The sequence below is a fragment of the Zosterops lateralis genome (genome assembly GCF_965231275.1).
Source record: "Zosterops lateralis genome assembly, chromosome: 5".
NCBI lineage: Eukaryota > Metazoa > Chordata > Aves > Passeriformes > Zosteropidae > Zosterops > Zosterops lateralis.
In genome coordinates, this window is record NC_139766.1 from 32,167,292 (window position 1) to 32,187,330 (window position 20,039).

At 47.7% G+C, this 20,039-nt stretch overlaps 1 protein-coding gene and 1 long non-coding RNA gene across 2 annotated transcripts in view; one reads left to right on the forward strand and one right to left on the reverse strand.

Moving 5' to 3' along the window:
• Positions 1-626: 626 nt before the first annotated feature.
• HELT (helt bHLH transcription factor) lies at positions 627-1,960 on the reverse strand (the record flags this gene model as incomplete). Its single annotated transcript, XM_083861023.1, has 4 exons — positions 627-1,120; positions 1,234-1,330; positions 1,474-1,578; positions 1,934-1,960. The coding sequence occupies 4 exons, from the start codon at positions 1,958-1,960 to the stop codon at positions 627-629; spliced, it is 723 nt and encodes a 240-aa protein (XP_083717149.1).
• The window catches only part of LOC310909324, a 45,535-nt gene continuing 26,746 nt past the window's right edge, over positions 1,251-20,039 (forward strand). The window contains exons 1-2 of the long non-coding RNA XR_014590064.1: positions 1,251-1,348; positions 6,398-6,503. This is a non-coding gene — a long non-coding RNA (uncharacterized lncRNA). The remainder of the gene's footprint in view (positions 1,349-6,397; positions 6,504-20,039) is intronic.

Here is a 20,039-nt window from a genome sequence, read left to right on the forward strand (position 1 = left end):
GCTGCGCAACAGAGAACTTGGCTGGGAAAGCACACGGGAGGTGCCCATGCCGTTCGTGCCCCTGGAGCGCCTCTCCACGGGCGGCACCCGCGGGGTTTGGGGGACAATGGGGCACCCGCGGGGTTTTGGGGGCAATGGGGCACCCGCGGGGTTTGGGGGGCAATGGGGCCTCCGCCACCTCCGGGTACCCCGGGACTCCCTCCCGGCCCCAGTGACGGCCCTGGGGCAGAAACCGGGCGGCACCAGCGCCCTGCCCGTGGTGCCTGCCCCGCCCGCCCTCAGCGCCAGCCACGGCCGGGCCCTGCCTCACCACGTCTCCCTTGTGGGGTTTTTTGCCCTGGGTGGATGCCTGGGGACGCTCCCATCGCCACCCGAGGAAGCTCCCTCACGGAAACAAACAGGAGCGGCGGGTATAAACGTTTATTCCAAGGCATCACTTGTACAGGCGCTGCACCCGGAGGCGGGAAGACGAGCGGGATTGGGGGCACCTTCAGGCCCTCAGAGAGGGCGGGGGGGGCAGACCTGGGCCCTCAGGGACCCCCGCGCCTCTCCCTGCCCACTGCGCCCGGGTATAGCCCGCAGTGTCCGCGGTCATAAATAGGTGTTTTTTCAGACGGGACGAGTCTCTATAGCACGGAGGGGTGCTGGCCCGGGGGCAGCCCGAAGGCGTTGGGGTGGGAATGGCCCAGGAGGTTGAGGTAGTGGCGGTCCAGCCCCTGCACGGAGGAGAGGAAGGTGCTGCGCTGCTGCCCGGGGCTGCTGAGGGGCACGGTGGCGTTGGGTAGGTGGTAGGGCAGGGAGGGGCTGCGGGCGGCGCCGTGCCAGGGGAATGCCCCCCCCGGGGCCGGCTGGAGCACACCCTCGGCGGGGCTGTGGACGTGCCCGGGGCACTCGGGCCCGGGGTGCAGCTGGTAGGAAAAGTCCGGCTCCGGGAGGGAGCCCAGCGAGGTGAAGAGAGGCTCGGTAACGAAGCGTGCTTTGGACTGGAGGAAGGCCAGGATGCGGGCGTACTTGGTGTCTTTGGTCTCCATCCTCTCCACCGTCGTCAGGTAGTGGACCAGGTTCTTCATGCACTCGTGGTAGCCGTAGTGGAAGTAATTGGCGAACTCGGAGAGCAGCTCTGTTGGAAAGGAAAGGGAAGGGAATGGAGCCCCTGAGGGTGTGGCCGGGAGAGGAGCGGGGAAAGCCGCCGGTAATGCGGGGGGGGCGCGGGAGGTCCTCCCGCCTACCTACCCTTCTCCCGGCCGCGGGGAAAGTCCGCCGAGTGCAGGGCCCGCAGGTACTGCACCGTCATCTCCAGGATCTCCGCCTTCTCCAGCTTCCCCGAGCTCTGCAATGGGCACGGCAGGTGGGCATCACCTCTCCCCTGAGGCTGCTCTGCGTTCCGCTGGGCCCCGCCCTAACCCCGCCATCTGGGGGGATACCGCGGCGGCCCGGGGAGAAAAGGCCGTGGGGGCTGCTCCCCCCCCATACCTGCTTGGCCAGAGCCATGGGCACCGTCTTCCCCAGCTCCGTGAGGCAGCGGTTGATGCGGTCCCTCCTCCGCTTCTCAATCACTTTGTGGGAAACCGGAGTCCTCTGCAAAACATACGGGGCGCGTTAGCGGGGGAGGACACAGCAGACGGACCCAGCCGCCCCCGGCCCGGTGTCGGCCCCTCCAGGGAAGGCAGTCCCCGGTCCCAGCCCCGCTCCCAGCAGCGGTGCCGGGCGCGGCGCGGCCTGGAGGAGGAGGATGCTCCGGTGTTCGCTCCTCTCCGCGCGACCCCGGGCCTTCCCGACCGCGGGACGGCCCTGCCAAGGCAGGCTTGTTTTGGGGAGGGAGGTGTGGTTGTTTTTTGCGGGGGGCTTTCGAAGGGAAGGCGGCTCGGGGCTCGGGGCTCGGCCGGCTCGGCGGCCCCGCAGAGCCGTGCGCGCAAGGCGAGCGAGGACTCACCCTCCGCTCCTTGAGCTTGGAGGCCATGGTGGGCTCTGCGTCCCCTCTCTCCCCGGCCCCCTTATAAAGCCATCACTTCTTGGGGGGGACCCCGGGGGGCCTCCACGGGCCCGCTGATCCCATAGGATTAGGGGCGAGCGGCGCCGAGGGAATGTATGCATTAAAGATCAGGGTGGAAGGGGGCGAGGGGATGAGGGGCTTTTTTTTTTCTTCTCTCTCCTTCCTTTCTCCCCCTCCTCGGCCCCGTGCACGCAGCCGGGGGCGGCCCAGCTGTGTCGCCCCACGTGGAGCTCGGGGACACACGTGACTGTCCCACAATAGCGGCGGGGACGGGCCCGGGCCGGGCCGGGGATGGGGACGCGCGATCCCGCGCCCTGCGCCCCGCTCGCCGCATCCCCGGCCCCGCCGCCAGCTTCAGATAAATCCCCGGCACCCCCCTCCCCTCCCCTCAGCCCCGGCGCTGACTGCATTTTAAAGCCTGTCCAGAGTCATTAAAGTAATTAAGTAAGCCCTTAATAGGCTGTTCCGCCCAGTTCAAGGGAGAACCCTTGGAGACGGAGTGGCCCCGTTTGTTCTCAGGCTTTTCTCACACGACTTGGTGACACGTCCATCTTTATAAGAGATGGCAGCGAGGATTTTTTTGTTTACACCGCTTTATGCGCCGGGGACACCCCGGCAGGTGTGGGACCGGGGGGCTGGCACACGATATCCCCCCCATCACCCCCCCCCCTTTTTTTTTTTTTTTTTTTTTTTTTTTTTTTTTTTTTTTTTCCGTCGGCCCGGGGAGGCTCTCGCCAGCCTTTGGCACACGACGCTCCTTTTTTGTGTGGTGTGCGCGTCTGTGCGTTGTTGTTTTACCCCCCCTGCTCTCCCCCTCTCCTTTGGAGAGGCTCAATTTGTAGCCTATTATCCTATAGGAAAATGTCCCATTGAAAAGTATGAATAGTTTCATTGGGCCTAAATTTTAATAATGCGGGTCAAAGAAAAGAGGGGCAAATAAAGAGGGGATCGCAGCTGGTCCGAGAGTGCATTATTCGGTGTCACCTGCGAGCGGGATCGCCGACAGACCCCCTATTCATTTGCCTAATTTTGGTCAATTTAACAAACTTCAGGAGAAATTATTGTGGCATTGTTAAGGAGGGTAAAGCTTTCTGATCGAATTAACAGCATGTTTTGATCCGGTAAATGTCATTAAAAAGAAAGAAACAATCGCGTTTAAAGGGGGGCTCCGAGTTAAACGCGCCAAGTGGAGACGCCGGAGCGCAAAGCTCACAAAGGGAGCAAGTAACTGCCACAGGGGAACTTTTGTACGCTCACATTGCTGAGGTTTTTTACACAAAAAGGCATTATTTCATACTTGAATACGTTTAATCCAACAATTGTCTATTTTCTGCAAACATATTTTCACAGCATTGTTAGCTTTCCTCTCGGCGGCCCTCCCTCCGCCCGGGCAGCCGCGCTCCGGGCCCGGCGAGCGCACCGACCCCCGGCCCGCCCCGCCCGGCCCGGCCCGGCCCCGCACGGCCCTGGGGGGCCCGGCCCGCCGCTCCGGGGGGGCCGCTCCGCCCGCCGCCCGCCGCCCGCCGCTCTACCCCCAGACAGCGCGGCCCCCCGGGGCTCTCCAGGCCCGGCGGTGCGCCTCCGACCCGGCACGGCCCGCCCGGCCGCCCTCCCTCCCTTCCCTTCTCACCCCCCCGGCCCCGCCGCCCCCGAGGGGCAGGGAGAGCCCGAGAGCGGCGGGGCCGCCCGGTGCCCGCCCCTGCCCTACCGGGCCACGCCGCCCAGCCCCGGGCAAGGCTGCGGGAACGGCGATACCCCCGCCCCGTGAGCTCGGACAGCGCTTCTCTCGGAAACTCCCACGTCCTCTCTCGTGTTCCGCGTTTTCCCACGCTTTTCCCTTTGCTGTTTAAATAAACACCCCCACCATCCTCAGCGCGTGTCCCCGGGCCAGCAGGGGGGTGGCACCGCCGCTCCCTCCCGTTGGTGTCCCCAGACGCGGCCGGGGGACGGGCGCGGTGCCAGCCCTGACCCACCGCCCCGGGCCGCTCCGCACCGCTCCGGCCCGGCCGGGAGCGCCCAGCGAGCCCGGGGAGGAGCCGGGGCTGGCCCCGGGGCGCCTCTACCCCGCTCGGCGGGACGGAGAGGGCAAGGCCCGCCCGGGCACCCCTGTGCCGTGCCGTGCCGTGCCGTGCCGTGCCGTGCCGTGTTATTCTTCCACGAGCCTTGTAGGTTTCGCTATATTCATTCTCGTACAATGGGATTAAACAGTAACCGTTATCATCCAAATTAACTAAATTCTGAATAGCAAATGAGGGGGCTTTTTTTTCTTTTTCCTCCTCTTTTTGCTCCACTGGCGGAGATGGAGTTGATCCTCTTACTGTCTGTGTTAACCGGCAGCTGCAGGCACCTGCGAGGCAATTTTTTACTCGAGAGGAGTTGTTTATTTGCTCGCTGGCTCTCCCCTCGTTGGTTCCCCGCGGGCCGGGCTGCCCGGGCCAGCAGCGGGTGGCTCAGGGTGGCTCAGGGTGGCTCAGGGTGGCCGTGGTGTCCCCGCGGTACCGCCTGTCCCCGGGGGCTTCGGAGGGGCACTGACGCCACCGCACTGTCACACTTGGAGGGAAGCCAGGCTTGAGGATTTTTGAGTATTTTTTAGTTTTGAATTCCCCCCGAGCGATTGCTGGCTCTCCTTGCGGGACACGGGTGCCCGGCTCTTTGGCAACCCACGGCGCGTCCCCATCACCCACCGCCGCTTTCCGCCTCTGGCCCCGGAGCCCTGCGGGTACCGCCGCCTCTCCCCAGGCAAGGGCTGAGCGCAGAGCCCCGTCCGCTGTGCGCCGAGTGCCATGGGCTCGTTCTCGCCCCAGCGACAGCGCCAGGGCTGCGGGACAGGGCAGGGCAGGCAGCACCGCCCCGGCCGCCCCTCGCCCTCTCCCCGCGGCCGGCTGGGGGTCCCGCCTGGCGGGGCCGCACACCGAGGGCTCTGCCGGGTGCGCACGGGGACCGCGTCTCTGTGACATGTGGCCCCTGTCCCCTGGGCACTGCCGCTGCCACATCCGCCACTCTCAGCGAGGTGGAGATCCTCTGCGAGGTGTCAAGCTGCTTTCAACTGCCATCTCGGTTTCCCTGAAAACAGATCGGCTTCCCTCTGCTTCTTCACCCCATCTTTTCTGTTTTGGGGTTACACACAATTACTTCGCCAAGTAATTGAAACTGTGGCTATTAGGCTTGAAAATAATCGTCACTGTGTGCAGGGATCAGCGATTGAAGGAGAGACGGGGAGACTGACCATGATCAGAATCCAATTTTACTCAGGTTTTCTAAGAACTTATATACCATTTCAGTAAGGTTAATAATTTCTACTACAACAATTAGGTTAAAAGATCATACAAACAACTCATACATTTTTCAACATATCCATGTAGGGGGTTGATTGAATCTTCTTCTCTTAAGCAGGTTTCTAATCCCATCTTCTCATGAGCTCAAAGTTCTGTTTGTTCTTTGCAGGGCATCCCAGTCACCAGACTAGATATGCTAATTAAGTCTGTCTTACTCTCATGAATCCCCATATGCAGGCAAGAAATCAGCTAACAGTCTCCCATGGAAAGAGTTGTCCATGCAGCTGGTGACTCAAGCTCTAAGTTAAGTGTCCCAGCAAAGTAAAGTGACCACCAATGCTGGAGTTGGCCCTTCCAGCATGGTTCATTCCCATTCTGGAGGTCCTGCTGTGGAATGTGGAGAGACATGAACACTTCTGGATGATCTCATGGCTGCTGGGGAATGAGAGAACTTACAAGGTGTGAACAGTCCTACTTGTAGAAGTGATAGCTTTATTACTTGGCAATCCTGGATCTGCAAAGAAGCAGTGATCTCTTGAGTGAACTCAAGCGAAGGCATTTCATTTAGAAGCTTAACCCTCAGCTGTACATACAGAAGTTCATCACATGGTACCAGCTTTTGCTGTGAGCTAGTTTTCTCTTGCATTCTCAGTGAGGCTACACTAGGTTAGCAAGTTTCCAGTCTTTTCATAGCTCCTAATGCACTCTGCCTCTGTGTATGAGGCTGCTTGGTCCACATCTTGTTCCTCAGCTGCAGAGATATTCCTTACCTCAATGCTACTGTTTGTTCCAGCTATAGTCCTCTTCCATGCCTCCCTTCCTAGTGGAAGGACTGTGCTCCTCTGTTTGTTCACCTGCTATGAATAGAGGCATCAGCAGGGGGGAGATGATAACATGATAGGTCTTGAGCCCATGCCAGTATGGTCCTTCCCAGAAGAAGCCAAGCTTGTAACTATGAGTGTCCTGTATTGTTGGGTAGATTCAGAGTGCTCTCCTCAAATCCTCGAGTGCTCGATGAGGTGCTGTTTGTGCTTCAGCAGATTATGTTCTTCTCATTCTGTGAGATACAGTAATGCCCATAAGCTAAACTTGGATCCTAAAAACTCTAAAACTTTCATCTTTATCATAGGAAGTTGTCAAGTATTTGTGGTGGAAGACAGGACTTCCAGGTCAGTAGTGCTCCTGAGTGCTGCTGTTCCTAGTCAAAGTCCACGTCTGAGGAGGCACAGTTCACTGTCAGTATGTTTTATGGTGTAATTTCAATATAACATACTCTGTTCTTCAAGATTAAGAGCTTTTCAGGAATGAAAACTCTGATATGGATTACTTTTAGATTATGCTTGAAAATCGTTCTCATACATTCCTGTAATTTGTAATATCTCCTTTGTTGACTTTTTTCCCAGATGTAAGATTTTAAGGTTATGTTTAGATGTATATGTCATATAGCTAATGTATTCAGAATTACATAGAGTAAAATATTTCACTGATCAAAATCAGGTGTAGTTATATATGTTATAGCCATTTGCAGGAGCTGATTTACCTTGACAGAAGACCTGATATAGCTTTTGTCCATCAAATATGTATACATGGCAAAACTTAAGACTCTCCACTATGTGTTTGTACGAGGTGAGTCCCCCCAAGGCAGTGGATAGATGTTTGCAGTTTTCCCAATGACAGCTCTCTTCTCAGCCTCATCATTATTGGCACAGAATATGTTGCTCTTTAAATGACAGCCTCTCAAAATGAGAACAGAGTACTAAAATTGATTTCAGTGGGATTTAGGTAACCATGAATCACTGGGGAGGTGTACATTAGATTGCTTGTGACCGAGGTGTTCTAAATAGCTAAATAGCTAGATTAGTGACTGTCTGGCACGAATAAAGGCTGAAAGGTTCAGAAAGTACAAGGGCTTTTTCTGCAATGACATGTCTAATGCTGAAAAATGTCTAGCCCCTTCTCTCCAGTCTTAGTAAAAACTAAAAACAAACAACAGTAGAGATTTCTGCTCAGCGTGGCTTCACAGAGGGGAAGTTATGCTTAATTCACCCAATAATCTTCTATGATGAAGTGACTGGCTTGATGGATAAGATAAGAGCATGCTGGATGGATGGTGGATGGTCTAGAGAAGGTTTCAGGGTGACCTTGTCACAGCCTTTCAGTACGTAAAAAGAACCTAGCAGGAAACTGGAGGGGGACTTTTTTACAAGGGCACGTAGTATCAGTACAAGGGGTAGTGGCTTTAAACTGAAATAAAGTAGGTTTAGATTAGTTATTTGAAAGGAATTCTTTACTATGATGGTGGCACTGGAACAGGCTGCACAGAGAATTTGTAGATGCCTCATCCCTGGAAGTGTTCAAGGCCAGGTTGGATGAGGCCCTAAGCAACCTGGTCTAGTGGGAGGTGTCCCTATCCACAGCAGGAGGGTTGGAACAATCTTTAAGATCCCTTCTGACCCAAGCTATTCTATGATTCTGTGATACCATCTACTAGGCTTTTGATATTGTCTCCTGTAACATCCTTATAGAGAAGCCAATGATGTTGTAGGCTGGATGAGTAGAACTTAAAACTGGCTGAATTGCCCAGTTCAGAGAGGGACAATCTATGGCATAAAATCTAGTGTCTAGTAACTACTGATGTACCCTGGGGTTCAGTATTTTGTCTAGTCATATTTAACGTCCTCATTAATGAGCTGGAACATACCCTCAGCAAGTTCACAGATGACACAAAACTGTGAGGAGCAGCTGATACACCAGAGAATCATTCTGCCATGATCTCAACAGGCTAACAAAATGGGCTGTCAGGAATGACATGAAATTCAGCCAAGGGAAACAGAAAGTCCTGCACCTGGGAAGAAACAACCCCCTGCACCAGTACATGCTGGGGGACTGATTGACTGGAAAACTGCTCTGTGGAGAGAGGCCTGGGGGTCCTTGTGGATGTCAAGTTGAACATGAACCAGCAGTGTGCCCTTGTGGCCAAGCAGGCCAATGGTATTCTGGGGTGCATTAAGAGGATTATTTCCAGCAAGTTGTCAGAGGTGACCCTGCCCCTTTACTCAGCACTGGGGGAGTCCACATCTGGGGTTTGGGTCTAGTTCTGTGCTCTTTAGTACAAGACAGAGATGGCCACACTGAAGGGACTCCAGCAAAGGGCCATGAGGATGATTAGGGGATTGGAGCACCTCATGTAGGAGGAGAGGCTGAAGGAGCTGACACTGCTCAGCATAAAGGCTCAGGAAAAGCCTACCACTGTGTTCAAATACCTGAAGGAAGGATGTAAAGGAGTTGGAGGCAGAGTGTTTTCAATGTTTCTCAGTCATGGGAACAGAGGCAATGTGCACAAACAGGAGTTTCTGTCTACAATAGGAAACAATTCCTGCTGTGAGGATGGTTAATCACTGAAACAAGTTGCCCACAGAGCTTGTGGGGTCTGGAGGTGGTCCTGGGCAACTGACTCTAGGTGGCCATGCTTGAGCAGGGAGGCTGGACCAGATGACCTCCAGAGATGTCTGCCAACCTCAACCATATCACAGTTCTGTGCACTTCCTGTGTGAACATTTAGTTTTGGTGTAATTCAGCCCCATTTTGGCTTAGCATAGAATAAATGTATTTTAATTTTTTTCTTACTCTACCCAGCAGATTGAGCTCTTTTACTCTGTTCTCAACAGGACAATTCATTTAGATTCAGGGTTTCTAAACCTGTGTCAAGCAGAATAAATGGGAGGGAAGAACAGTCTTTCTGTTAATTGTACTTCACCATGTGTTGCATTGCAACTCGGCCCATTAAAGACTCATTAACATCCATTATACTTATGACTGCTTTGTAAACAATGCTAATTCAATAGGACTTCAGGGCTTAATTCCCTCTAGAGTCCTTTGTAACTCCTAGCCATAACTTTCTTTCTAGCTGAAGTGGAAAAGGGGACCTCTGTGAGAGATTTATGGACTCTGTGAAGCCTATTTATTTAGTAATGCCATAGTTCAAGCATATTATTATTATGAACCCTCAGTACTGAACTTATTGAGTGGACTGGGGACTTATAGGATTTCTTTTCAGTGAAGCAATATTCTTTGGTTCAATCCAGCTTTACTCTGATTTCCCAGAGATTGAGTGGGCCAAACAGTAGTCCCTGCTACACTGGCTTCCTGAGAATTATTTCTGAAATGTGCCCTTGTTGCTAGCTCTGAGAGTTAAGATGCTGCATTATGCGCAGGCTGTGCCAAGCTTTTTAGGTTTAAGGCTCCCCTGTAGAACAGTGAGGTGATACCAATTGTCCCACTTACTACACTGGTGGCTGGCTTTTGTGAGGTTAATCCAGTGTTAGCATACGGCAAGTAGCATAAGCCTAAGATCTCAGAGACTTTGTGAAGGTAGATAATATAAAGTTTATACTGTGAAATAGAAAAGACAGAGGGACTGATGCCTCAGGGTTCCTGCAGAGTCTGTCTGTCCTCTAGGCAAGGACTGCAGCCCCAACCAGTTGCCTTTTGCAGCTTGTGCAGGTGCGGTGGCCGGCCCTCCTGCTGACTCTCTATCCTGGATACTGAGTGATCTTTGTTGCTGAAGGCTGTCATCACTTGTTTCTCTGTATCCCATAGTAGCTTTGAGTTATCTAGTAGTTTGCTTGTCTACTTTATTCGAAGAGAGGAGAGATGGATACAAGCAGGAAGGGAGGAACATGCAGCTGGGAGGTGCTGTTCTGTCTGCTATTGGGAAAAGGTATGTTTCAAGAGTTAAAGGCTTTCCATTGCTATTTGGCTTGTTCTGTGAAAGTCTTACTCTTCTGACTGAGCACTGAAAATGTTCTGCTTCTGGAAAGTTTAGGTTGTTCTTCTTCAAGTCAAGTTCTTTATCTTGCACACTGCCAATAGCCCTTGCCTGTGTCTGAACTCATAGCCCAAAGGCAATCCAAATGTTATGCTAGCATGTGAAGATCCCACAAATTCCTCAAAAATAAGTACGAAATTTACTTGCATGTCCTGGCTTTAAAATTGTCATTTCTTGCATAAGTACACCTTTGGTGTCTCTTCTGCTAGACAGACAAAACATGACTATTAAATGCAAACACTTTAAGAGCTGTCAAAGTATTCTGGGTAAGCATCATCCCCTGCTCGCCCTATTCTTTGACTCTTTCTTAGTGTACATCTATCTAATGTCAGAGGGAGAAAAACAGAGCCCTGATCATACCTTGTAGGGACATTCTTCTGCCAAAACTGTGTATATCTGACATAGGCATAGCAGATGGTGACCAGACATTTCTGCAACAACTCTCCCTTTCTGGATCAAATTGAGAACATATTGAAATCCCAGCATTCATAAGTCATGAGCCAAGCCCCCAAACTCTTGAGATAGGTGAAAAGTCTGGAACTTACAATTGTCAGCAGTAATTACAAGCCATCAGAAGCTTGGTTATTTCAGTGGTTTTCCATTTGTGATTTTTCCTTCCTCAGCTTTTATGACTCAGGTTCTCAAGCATTCTGCATAATCATTAGAATAGAAAAGTAATTTTTATGAAATCCTTAGATCCTGAAGCAGAATTGTAAACCACCAAATACAATTAGATTTTCTAAATTAAAACATAATGGGTTTAGGAACACTAGAAAGGGTATCAGTGCTAGATATGGTGCCATCCATTTTTCATTACATCTGGCTCATTTTTTAAACTAATAATAGCAGGCAGGGAAGAAGTACCCATGTCTCCTCTGGCTTTAATGCTTTGTCAATTTTGATGGAAAGCATGTCATAAGCACGTCTAACCACCTTGTGTATGGTCTAAGGTCCCTTTCTTCCTTCACATTCATGATGTACCCTCCTGATGGCACAGATAGGAGTGTGTCTGGGTACCCAACCTGTTGTGGTGCTTTGAAAATTAGTTACTGCTTTTTCTAATAAAATTGGTTTGGTTATGAGATAGGGAAAATAAAACATGAAAGTGTCAGTGCTAGAAAGGAGAACTCAGAAGAGTTTCTCAGTGACAAACATTGGAATCACTCACTCCATTCTACTGATCTGGCATTGTTTCACCCAATATATGTATGTACATGAAAATAATATAAAAACGGCAGCAATATAAAAAGCACTGACTTCTGCACTGCTATCTTATATGCATATGTGAAGATTCATATAAAATGCAGATTGTAATGTCACTGTGCCCCATAGAGGCAGGAGGGAGTGGAGAATAAGTCCCGGTTTGGTCCCGGCATGTGCAAGGTGGAAGCCTCCAAATTCTTCTTCCACAGTCCATCTGTGGTACTGAAGACAGGCACTATTAGATAAAGAAACAACATTGCCTGTATTACTTGTCACCACGAACTTTGAAAAAATAGCTTAATGTCGAACAGTGTTAAAACTCGTGGCAAACAGGCAGGCTTTTCTTCCAGCACATGAGCCTGGTCACTGGGGAGGCTGCTCAGCTCCCTCTGCCCATGTGGAAACCCACAAAGTTTTGTGGAAAACTATGGGAACATTAGGGGTTGGCTACTGCCCTCTAGTGATCGTTACCAGCACCCGAGGTTTCTAGCTCGCCTTTTATTTTCTAATCAAATTGCTTAAAATAAACTCCGTGTGTGTGATCTGATGCATGAAATTCAGTATTATGAAACAGTGCCTGATTCATCAGATCTCAGAATTTACATCAGATGATGAAATGTTCCTAGCATGGACACCAGCTGATACAGCTCTAAAAATACAGTTAATGCAATCCAAGCGTGCTGTTAGGCATTTGTATTATCACATAGGTTAATATTTCCCAGTTCTTAAAAAACGGATATAGCTTGGTTTGACTAAGTTTCTTGATAGAATTTTTGCTTAAATAAAAACATTGCTGCATTTTAAATACAGCCTTTCAATAATAAGCGAGTAACCTTAAAAAAAAAAAAAAAAAAAAAAAAAAAAAAAAAAAAAAAACCAACCCTCAACATAACAGAACAATGACTAAGGGGAGCTTTATAGAATATAAATTATTGAGAAACAGAATATTTGGTTCAAGTCATGATTTAGCTGAATTTGTGAGTAGCACTAGACATCTCTTTCCCTGTTTCTTTTTTTTTTCCCCTCTGTGCTAAAATGATCAAATTCCTGCTGGTTAAGAAGTAGGATTTGTGGGTTTTTGCTCTAGTTATTGATGCAAAGTGCTCAGTTCCCCGATTAAGTTCTCATCAAATGTTACCCGATTGAAGGGCTGTTTGAGCAGAATTCTGCTGCTGGCATTAGGGGGCAGCCTTGAGAGTTTTTTAAATTTCTTAAATTTTTTTTTATAATTTTTTTTTTTGCATATCAATCTGGCTAGGATCTAATTTAAAGCAGCTTGAAGCTATTTTTGCTCTAAACACAGCACAGCCATTTAAAACCCCCTGTCTCATTAAGTCCAGCACCCAGCTGTGTTGCTCACTGATGAACATCAACAACCGCAGGTTAGGGACAGCCGCATTGCCCTGAAGGTACAACAGCTGCAATTATGAGATCCTCAGAGAGACAAGTGTGTTGGTCTAATTGGCCGGTGTATGAAATGCACCAGGCAAGAGAGTCACCTTTACTTTTATCCTGCAAGAGTAATTGAGTGGTTCACAGCTCTGACTTGTTTTCAGTAACACAATTTAGTGAAATGAATGTCCTTATGTTCTCTCCAGAGTCTGCTCCAGGACTGCTCCAGGATTTGAGTCTTTACATGTATATACAGTGCAGCTTATTTGTTCTGCCATGCCCTTTGTGCTCTGGCTTCTAGGCCCATGAACACTGCTTACCATCATCTGTAGGTACCATGTCTTCTCATTTCATCACTTATCCTTCAGACTTATGTAGGGCAAAGGTTACTAAAGTTCTTGGCATCTGCCACATCATGTAGGAGGAAAGCAGCATCAGCAGAGAGTCTCTTGTGTAATCTACTGATATTTTTGGAGATATGTTTGGTTGATAAAATGTTTGCTTTGTCTGCTGATCAGACTGCCTCCTATACAGTAAAAATTGTCTGTTGTAGAAAAATGTCTTTAAGGCAGCTTTATCAAATGAAACCTTACAAAGGCATGAGAATAATTTAAAAAGCCCAGATTTATATTACTTATAAGGAGGAGTTCTGGAGCAAATAGAAAAGCAAATGATCTTTAATTAACATCGACTTGTCAGAGGAAAATGATTCATCCATCAGCTGAGGGCAGGGGAAGGTTAAAAAAAAATGTGTGGAAAAAATTATGAGCTAGAGGAGAACGTGTTTCAGATCAGATTCAGATCCTGAATCACCTCTGCATAAACCATGTTGATAGCTACTCTCTTTCTTGATGATTGTTCCAAATTCAGCAATCACTTGTCTTGAAATGATCTTGAATGGTCCTAAAATAGCTTGATACTGGAGATGCCAATTTTCCCAGTAATTTCCCTAAAATGTCAGCAGAATTACTGGCTATGAGAAACAATGCTCTATCTTCATCTGCATGGGAAGATGATATTTGTCTGCTGCAATACAGTACTCTCCAAAAAAGCTTCCTGTCAATTCCAAGGTTTTCACTGTGTCCTAGATATCTTTGAAGACAACCCCATTTATGGCTGACAGCTGCAGAGGCAGGAAAGTCTCGTGTCCCCATAGCTGGTAGTTGGGCCATTCAAAAAGGTGAACAGAGATCTCACCAGGTGCTTTGCTAACAGAGCAGATTTTTCCAGGTAGTGAGGTAAACCAGAAACTTTTTAGGGTAGCTTCGGGTTCTCTAAAAACTGGCTAAACCTGAGTCAGGATGGGTTTTTCCCCTTAGTCTCCTGCAAACCTTTTTTCCCTGCTGCTGCTTACATCTGTGCAGAAGAAACCTGCTAGCAGCTTTTCCCACTCTTATCAGAGTCATACTGATTCCAGCAAAAGCCAGGAATCTGGAAAGACTTGATTTCCACTTAAATCAGCCCACAGCAATGCTTTTTGATACTAGATACAGAGGAATCTCTTAAGTATCATTAGGAGTGCAGCATTTGAAATGTCAAAATCCTGATCATATTGTAGGGTTTGTTGCTCCAGGTGTATCAATCAGCCTGCAGTAAGCATGCTCTGAAAACAACCAGAAAGTCCGTAAGAGGATGATCCCAAATCTTTGAAAACCTAATAAACAGCAGCTCAGTGAAGCAATAGACTCTGCTGCTTGAGCACATCCCACACTATTGTTTCTGTGGAGGCACTTGCAGATGTTTGGCATACAAGTCAAACTTACATGACTAACATACTATAGCATAGAAGCACAGAATATCCTGAGTTGGAAGGGACTCACAAGGATCATGAAGTCCAGCCCCTGATATTGCACAGGACACTGCAAGAGTCACACCAGGTGCCTCTTGAGAGGCACTGAGAGTGCTGGTCCAAACACTCCTTGAACTCTGTCAGGTGTGGTGCTGTGACCGTGTCCCTGGGAGGCCTATTCCAGTGCCCAGGTACCCTTTGGGTGGAGACTGCTCTCTTCATATCCAACCTAAACCTCCCCTGACACAGCTTCAGGCCATTCCCTTGGGTCCTGTCACTGGTCACCATGGAGAAGATATCAGTGCCTGCCCTTCCTCTTCCCCTCATGGGGAAGTTGAGACCACGAGGTCTCTCCTCAGTCTCCTCCAGGATGAACAGACCAAGTGACCTCAGCTGCTCCTCATATGGCTTCCCCTCAAGGCCCTTCACCATCTTCCTTGCAGCACTGGAGGTGAGGCTGCCCCAGAGCAGAGCAGGGCAAAGGAGAGTGGGACAATCCTCTCCCTTGCCCGGCTGGCGATGCTGTGCCTGGTGCACCCCAGGACAAGGTGGCCCTCCTGGCTGCCTGGGCACTGCTGACTCATGTTCAACTTGCCATCAACCAGGACTCCCAGGGCCCTTTCCATGGCACTGCTTTCCAGCATTCTCATTCCCCAGTCTGTATGTTCAGGGTTTCCCTGTCCCAGGTGCAGAATCCAGCACTTTTCCTTGTTGAACTTCAGGTTCTTAGTGATTTCCCAGCTGTCTAAAAGGTTGAGTTCTCTCTTCAGAGCCTCTCTGCCTTTGAGAGAGTCAACAGCTCCACAATTTAGTTTTATCAGCAAATTTAGACTATCTTTCAATCTTGTATTCAAGTTGCCTATGAAAATAGTGAAGAGAAATGGCCCTAAAATGGAGCCCTGTGAAACTCCACTACTGACTGGTCACCAGCCAGAATATGTGCTGTCACCTAAAACCACACTGTGGAAGAAGAAAAATAGTTAATTCCAGGGAAGAGCATCTTAGTAGTTTTCTCCAGTGTTATAAGTGGCCTCCTCCCTTTGGAGATGGTGGTTTGCAGAGCCCCATCTTTCTTCAGGCTGTCCTCAAATGGTGTTGTTCCCTCTGCCCTGCTCCTGGTTGCCAGCCTGCACCTCCTGGGAAGAGAAAACCCTATACATATTAGCAAGTGATAAATATTGACTTTAATCCATGCACCTGAATTGTCACAAGTTATTTCTATCTGTCTAGTTTGATAATGGGCAATCCCATGTGAAAGAACTCACGTGGGGACAGAGTCCTGTCACAGCAGATCTGACTTATGGGGCTGGGCTGGGTTGCACAAGGGAGGCCCAGGGAAGGTGCCAGCAGCCTACCCCACTGCTCTGCTCAGCTAACTGAATAACAAAGGAGGAGGATGATGAAAGATAAAAATTAAAGCTGGGGGAGTAACTGATGTTAAAGCATTGAAAGTTTTTCTCTGGTGTCTGCTGCTCAGGCCTGCATAAAGCTGTTTGTATGCAAGTGGTGAACTTGCCCATGCTAACTGCTGCTAAGGTTCTCTTAGTACAAAGCCCCAGTCCAAGGAAACTACCAAAACACTGCAGATCAGCAGGAAGGAAATACAGCATTTTATTAATGGGGCATCCAGGAGAATTTTGACAACCGTTTTATATTGATGGAGTAAATTGTGTTTAGCACCACTGACATGTATGTAGGATACTCAGTGGCAGTTGGATAAGAAGTAGACTGGGAGGAGAGAATATCGAGTTTCTCATAAAGATTATTTTCCCATAATTTTTCTGTCATCTTCGATTCCTTTTCTATTCTCTCTTTTGTGCTTTGGAATCCCTTTCTCCACTATCCATCTGCTTACATGTGGCCAGGATATACACAGTCAGTCCTCTGCATGTTGCTGTTTCCTCTTGCTAGTGTTTTTGTGGAGGTGGAAGCCACAGCCTCCCCCATTTGTGTTGGACCTGTGATAAAAAAACTATAGGAAACATGTATTTGCTTGACAATTTGGGATGAAGATTGTCCAGTGAATTTACATTAGTGTTGAATTTGGGCAAACAGACAGCTGTTAATTTGCTCTATTCTTTAACCTCACTGTTAAAAAAACTTTAAAATAGATTTTGGAGATCTGTTTGGTTAAGAGAGAGAGAGAGATTTCTTATTATTCACAAATACTAAATACATAAAACAGCACTTGAGCTGCAGAAATGTCTTGTTATGCTGATGTTCAAGCACAAGCAATTACCAGATGGGTGCCAGGAGAGGAAATACCTGTAAGGAAATGAAAAGCCCCAGAATGTATCCCATATAGCAGCACATGGTGCAGGGAGCCCACAAACTAGCACTAGCAAAACCTATGGGAGTCCAGAAAAAGGAAAAAAAAATGCAGCTTTCATTCATAGTTTTTATACGACTCTCTCTACTGGAAGTTGGGACATACCTTCTTTTTCATTCAAAGCACTTTTTAATGTATCTCTGTTGTGTTATCAAAGAGATAAATTGTGGCCTCAAGCAAAAGAGAGAAGGAGGACAACATTAAAAGAAAACCAGACTAATTTTCTTGATTTGATCTATTGTACTAAGGCATAATCTTTCAAAGTTGCATTAGCAGTAATCTTTAAACGTCCTGGGCAGAAAGCTCAGGGGGGCACTGTAGGGAATTTTCCAACCCTGGTAAAAGGGAGAAATAAATTGCTTAATAAGCTATTCTCCATTTGTAATCTTTATTACATTTCACCCTAATCACTGAACATTAACAGCAGCGACTGTGATATCAGAAGTCATACATTTTTTCAGATCAGACAGTTTTCCCTCTTTTTCTGAGAACTTCATTTTCCAGTACTATTTTGGGATTTTGAGGACCTTTATTTAGTAGTGCAAATTTTAGTTTCCAGAAGCACAGAAGCAGATTTTGTAATAAACCTGCTGGAGGCAAATTGCTGGTATTCAGTATCAATGAGATGTGTCAAGAAGGTTAAGATTTGTAGAAATTTAAAGGACCAGATAAGCTCAGGTACTATAAGTATTTTGCTAAATAGGTTTGCGTTTAAGACTGCTTATTTTCCAGTGGAATTTGTACTCTTCAATCAGTGTGAAACGTTTGTCAATGGAAGGCTTAACCCAAAAAGCAAACAAATACTTAAATAAGCTCTTGCTAAGGGAGTGTTTTTTCCCTGTAGTTCTTGGAAAACAACTTACATGAAAGGTGATACAATTTAACCTCTAAACATGCTGTGAAGATTGGTAAACAATCCAGGGCATCTCCCATTGACTGAGGAAAGCTCTTACAACAGATAAAGATTTGTTGCAGCAATACTAGGTTTAGATTAAACAGTGAATTTGATATTTTCTACTGTCTGACCTAATTTTTGGTGGAAAGTAGTGTTTTCTCTTTCTGACCTTTTTAGTATTTGTGAGCTGCATTTAGAAATGAGCTTTGAACCTCACCTCAGGTGTCCCACTGGAGAAATGGAGACCTGACCCTTCAGTTAATCACAGAGATGTCCTGTGCAATACTTGAGATAGCACACATCCCTCAAACCAGCACCCAGAGTTGAAGTATTTCTGTACCATAACCTGGTGGTTACTCTTGCCAGGCACATTGGAGGCAGTGATTACCTTCCTTCTGCCACTAACACACCCATGCCTGCTTTCCCTTGGGAGGCTTTTCCCATGTTTTTCTTTTGTTTTCTCTGTTGGGTATGTTTGCTTCTACAGCACCATCAATGTCATTTTCCAGATGAGACATTTAATTGAGGTTTTCTAAGTTCTGCATAGTTGTCATTCACCTTTTTCCAATGCAAGGAATTACCTTCCTGATGCCTTCAAATGGAACCTGGGTTAAATCTGAGGGTTCTTCTTTAGATCTGTAATAAGGTCACAAAAATACTGGTCTGGCTAGGACATTTGTGGTTTTTCTTCAGAATTTGCTCCATGTTATAGCTGCAGTTCACAGTCCTTGAGAGAGACCAAACAGTGTGCATTTGACTTGGACTTACATGTCAGCTCAGCTCCCAGTTTTGCCCTTCACCAGTCTTTCATTCTGCTTGTTATACAATTTTGCAGTCTAAATCACAAATCATCCCTTTGGGGATTAAAAAAGTCAACGTTTTTCAAAGGAGTAGGGGAATTGGGAGACCCTTTCAGCAACAGCTTGGCATGATAAGAGCAGAGCAATGGTGACATGTATCTCCTCTGGACGTATTTAAAGTCCACACGGATGTGATTATGTGCAGCCTGCTCTGAGTGAACCTGCATTAGCAAAGGGGTTGGACTAAATGTTCTCCAGAGATCCCTCCTAACTGCAACCATTATGTGAGTCTATGATGAAGTATAGATATCTTTCCAGAGTATTCTGTGGTTTCATGTGGACTTTGGCATTGCTGTCCTTCATGGCTCTGATTCACATGTGCTTTGCTGCTTCAGATTCTCATCTGTGCTCACAGTATCAGAGTACTGCCATAGGTCAGTGTGATGGCTTTCCCTTTTTTTGGCCAGCAAACTCTCTTTGCTTTGTCCCAGGTTAATTCTGAATCTCCCTGTACTATTTTACTAAACAATTTTTGTCCCAGATATAAATTATGTCTCTAGTTAGAGGTTCACCAAACTTCTTAGTCACAGATCTGCTTGCTGTTTCCCCCTTTCTTTTTGTACTTTATACTGCTTATGTGTCTAAACTTTATGAGGCACCTTACTCTTCACTTTTTTAACAATGTTTCATATTTGACTCCATTTTCTTTGGTCAGCATCACACTTCTACAAAGAAGTTTGGAGCTGCCTATTACTAGAAATTAGGCTGATTTCTGATTGTTTTCCTTTTTGCTGAGACTCAGGGCTTGTGGGTAAAACATAGGTTGTCTTCTCAAGGTGATTCTCCTGGTTTCTCTTGCCAGGTTCAATATACACTAAGAGTCATGACTCTGATGGAGGTCTATGTCTTTTGGTGTCTGAGCTCTACCTTTGCAGCACTAGGACTAATTTCACAGCAGTTTTATGAAGGTCTGTTTCTGACTTGCTGTTACCCTCCCATTCTGCACATGGAAATGATGGGCAGCTCAGTGAGGACTGGAGAAAAGACAAGAGGTGTGATGGCTTAAGAGGAATTGAGCTATGGAGAAGGTGTTGCTGGACTGATGCATTTTATTTGGTAACAAGGTGAGCTGACCAGCCCCTGGAAGACGTTGATGGAAATGGTAAATAATGTTGGGTAGATGGAACCAGTATATGTTGTAGGGCAGCATATTTTATTCAGGAAGACCCCAAGGAGTAAAGCTGGATTATTTTGACGAGTCAGTATTGAAAACTGATGTTGCTACACCTAGTAATCACACCTCCTCATTCTGTTTCTTTTATGCTTCAGATAGTTTTTTCCCTTTTGTGGGTGTGATGGGAAGGAGTACTAACCTAAAATGTAATGTAAATGGTAACATCTTAGGAACTACTTGAGGTGGGATGCCTAGAAGCATTGCCGCTGAATTTTCTGACAGGTGTTTCTTTTGCATTATGCCTTTCAGATAGAGACTCCTTAGTAAGAAAGGTGTGGTGAACCTCAGACTGGTTTGTTTA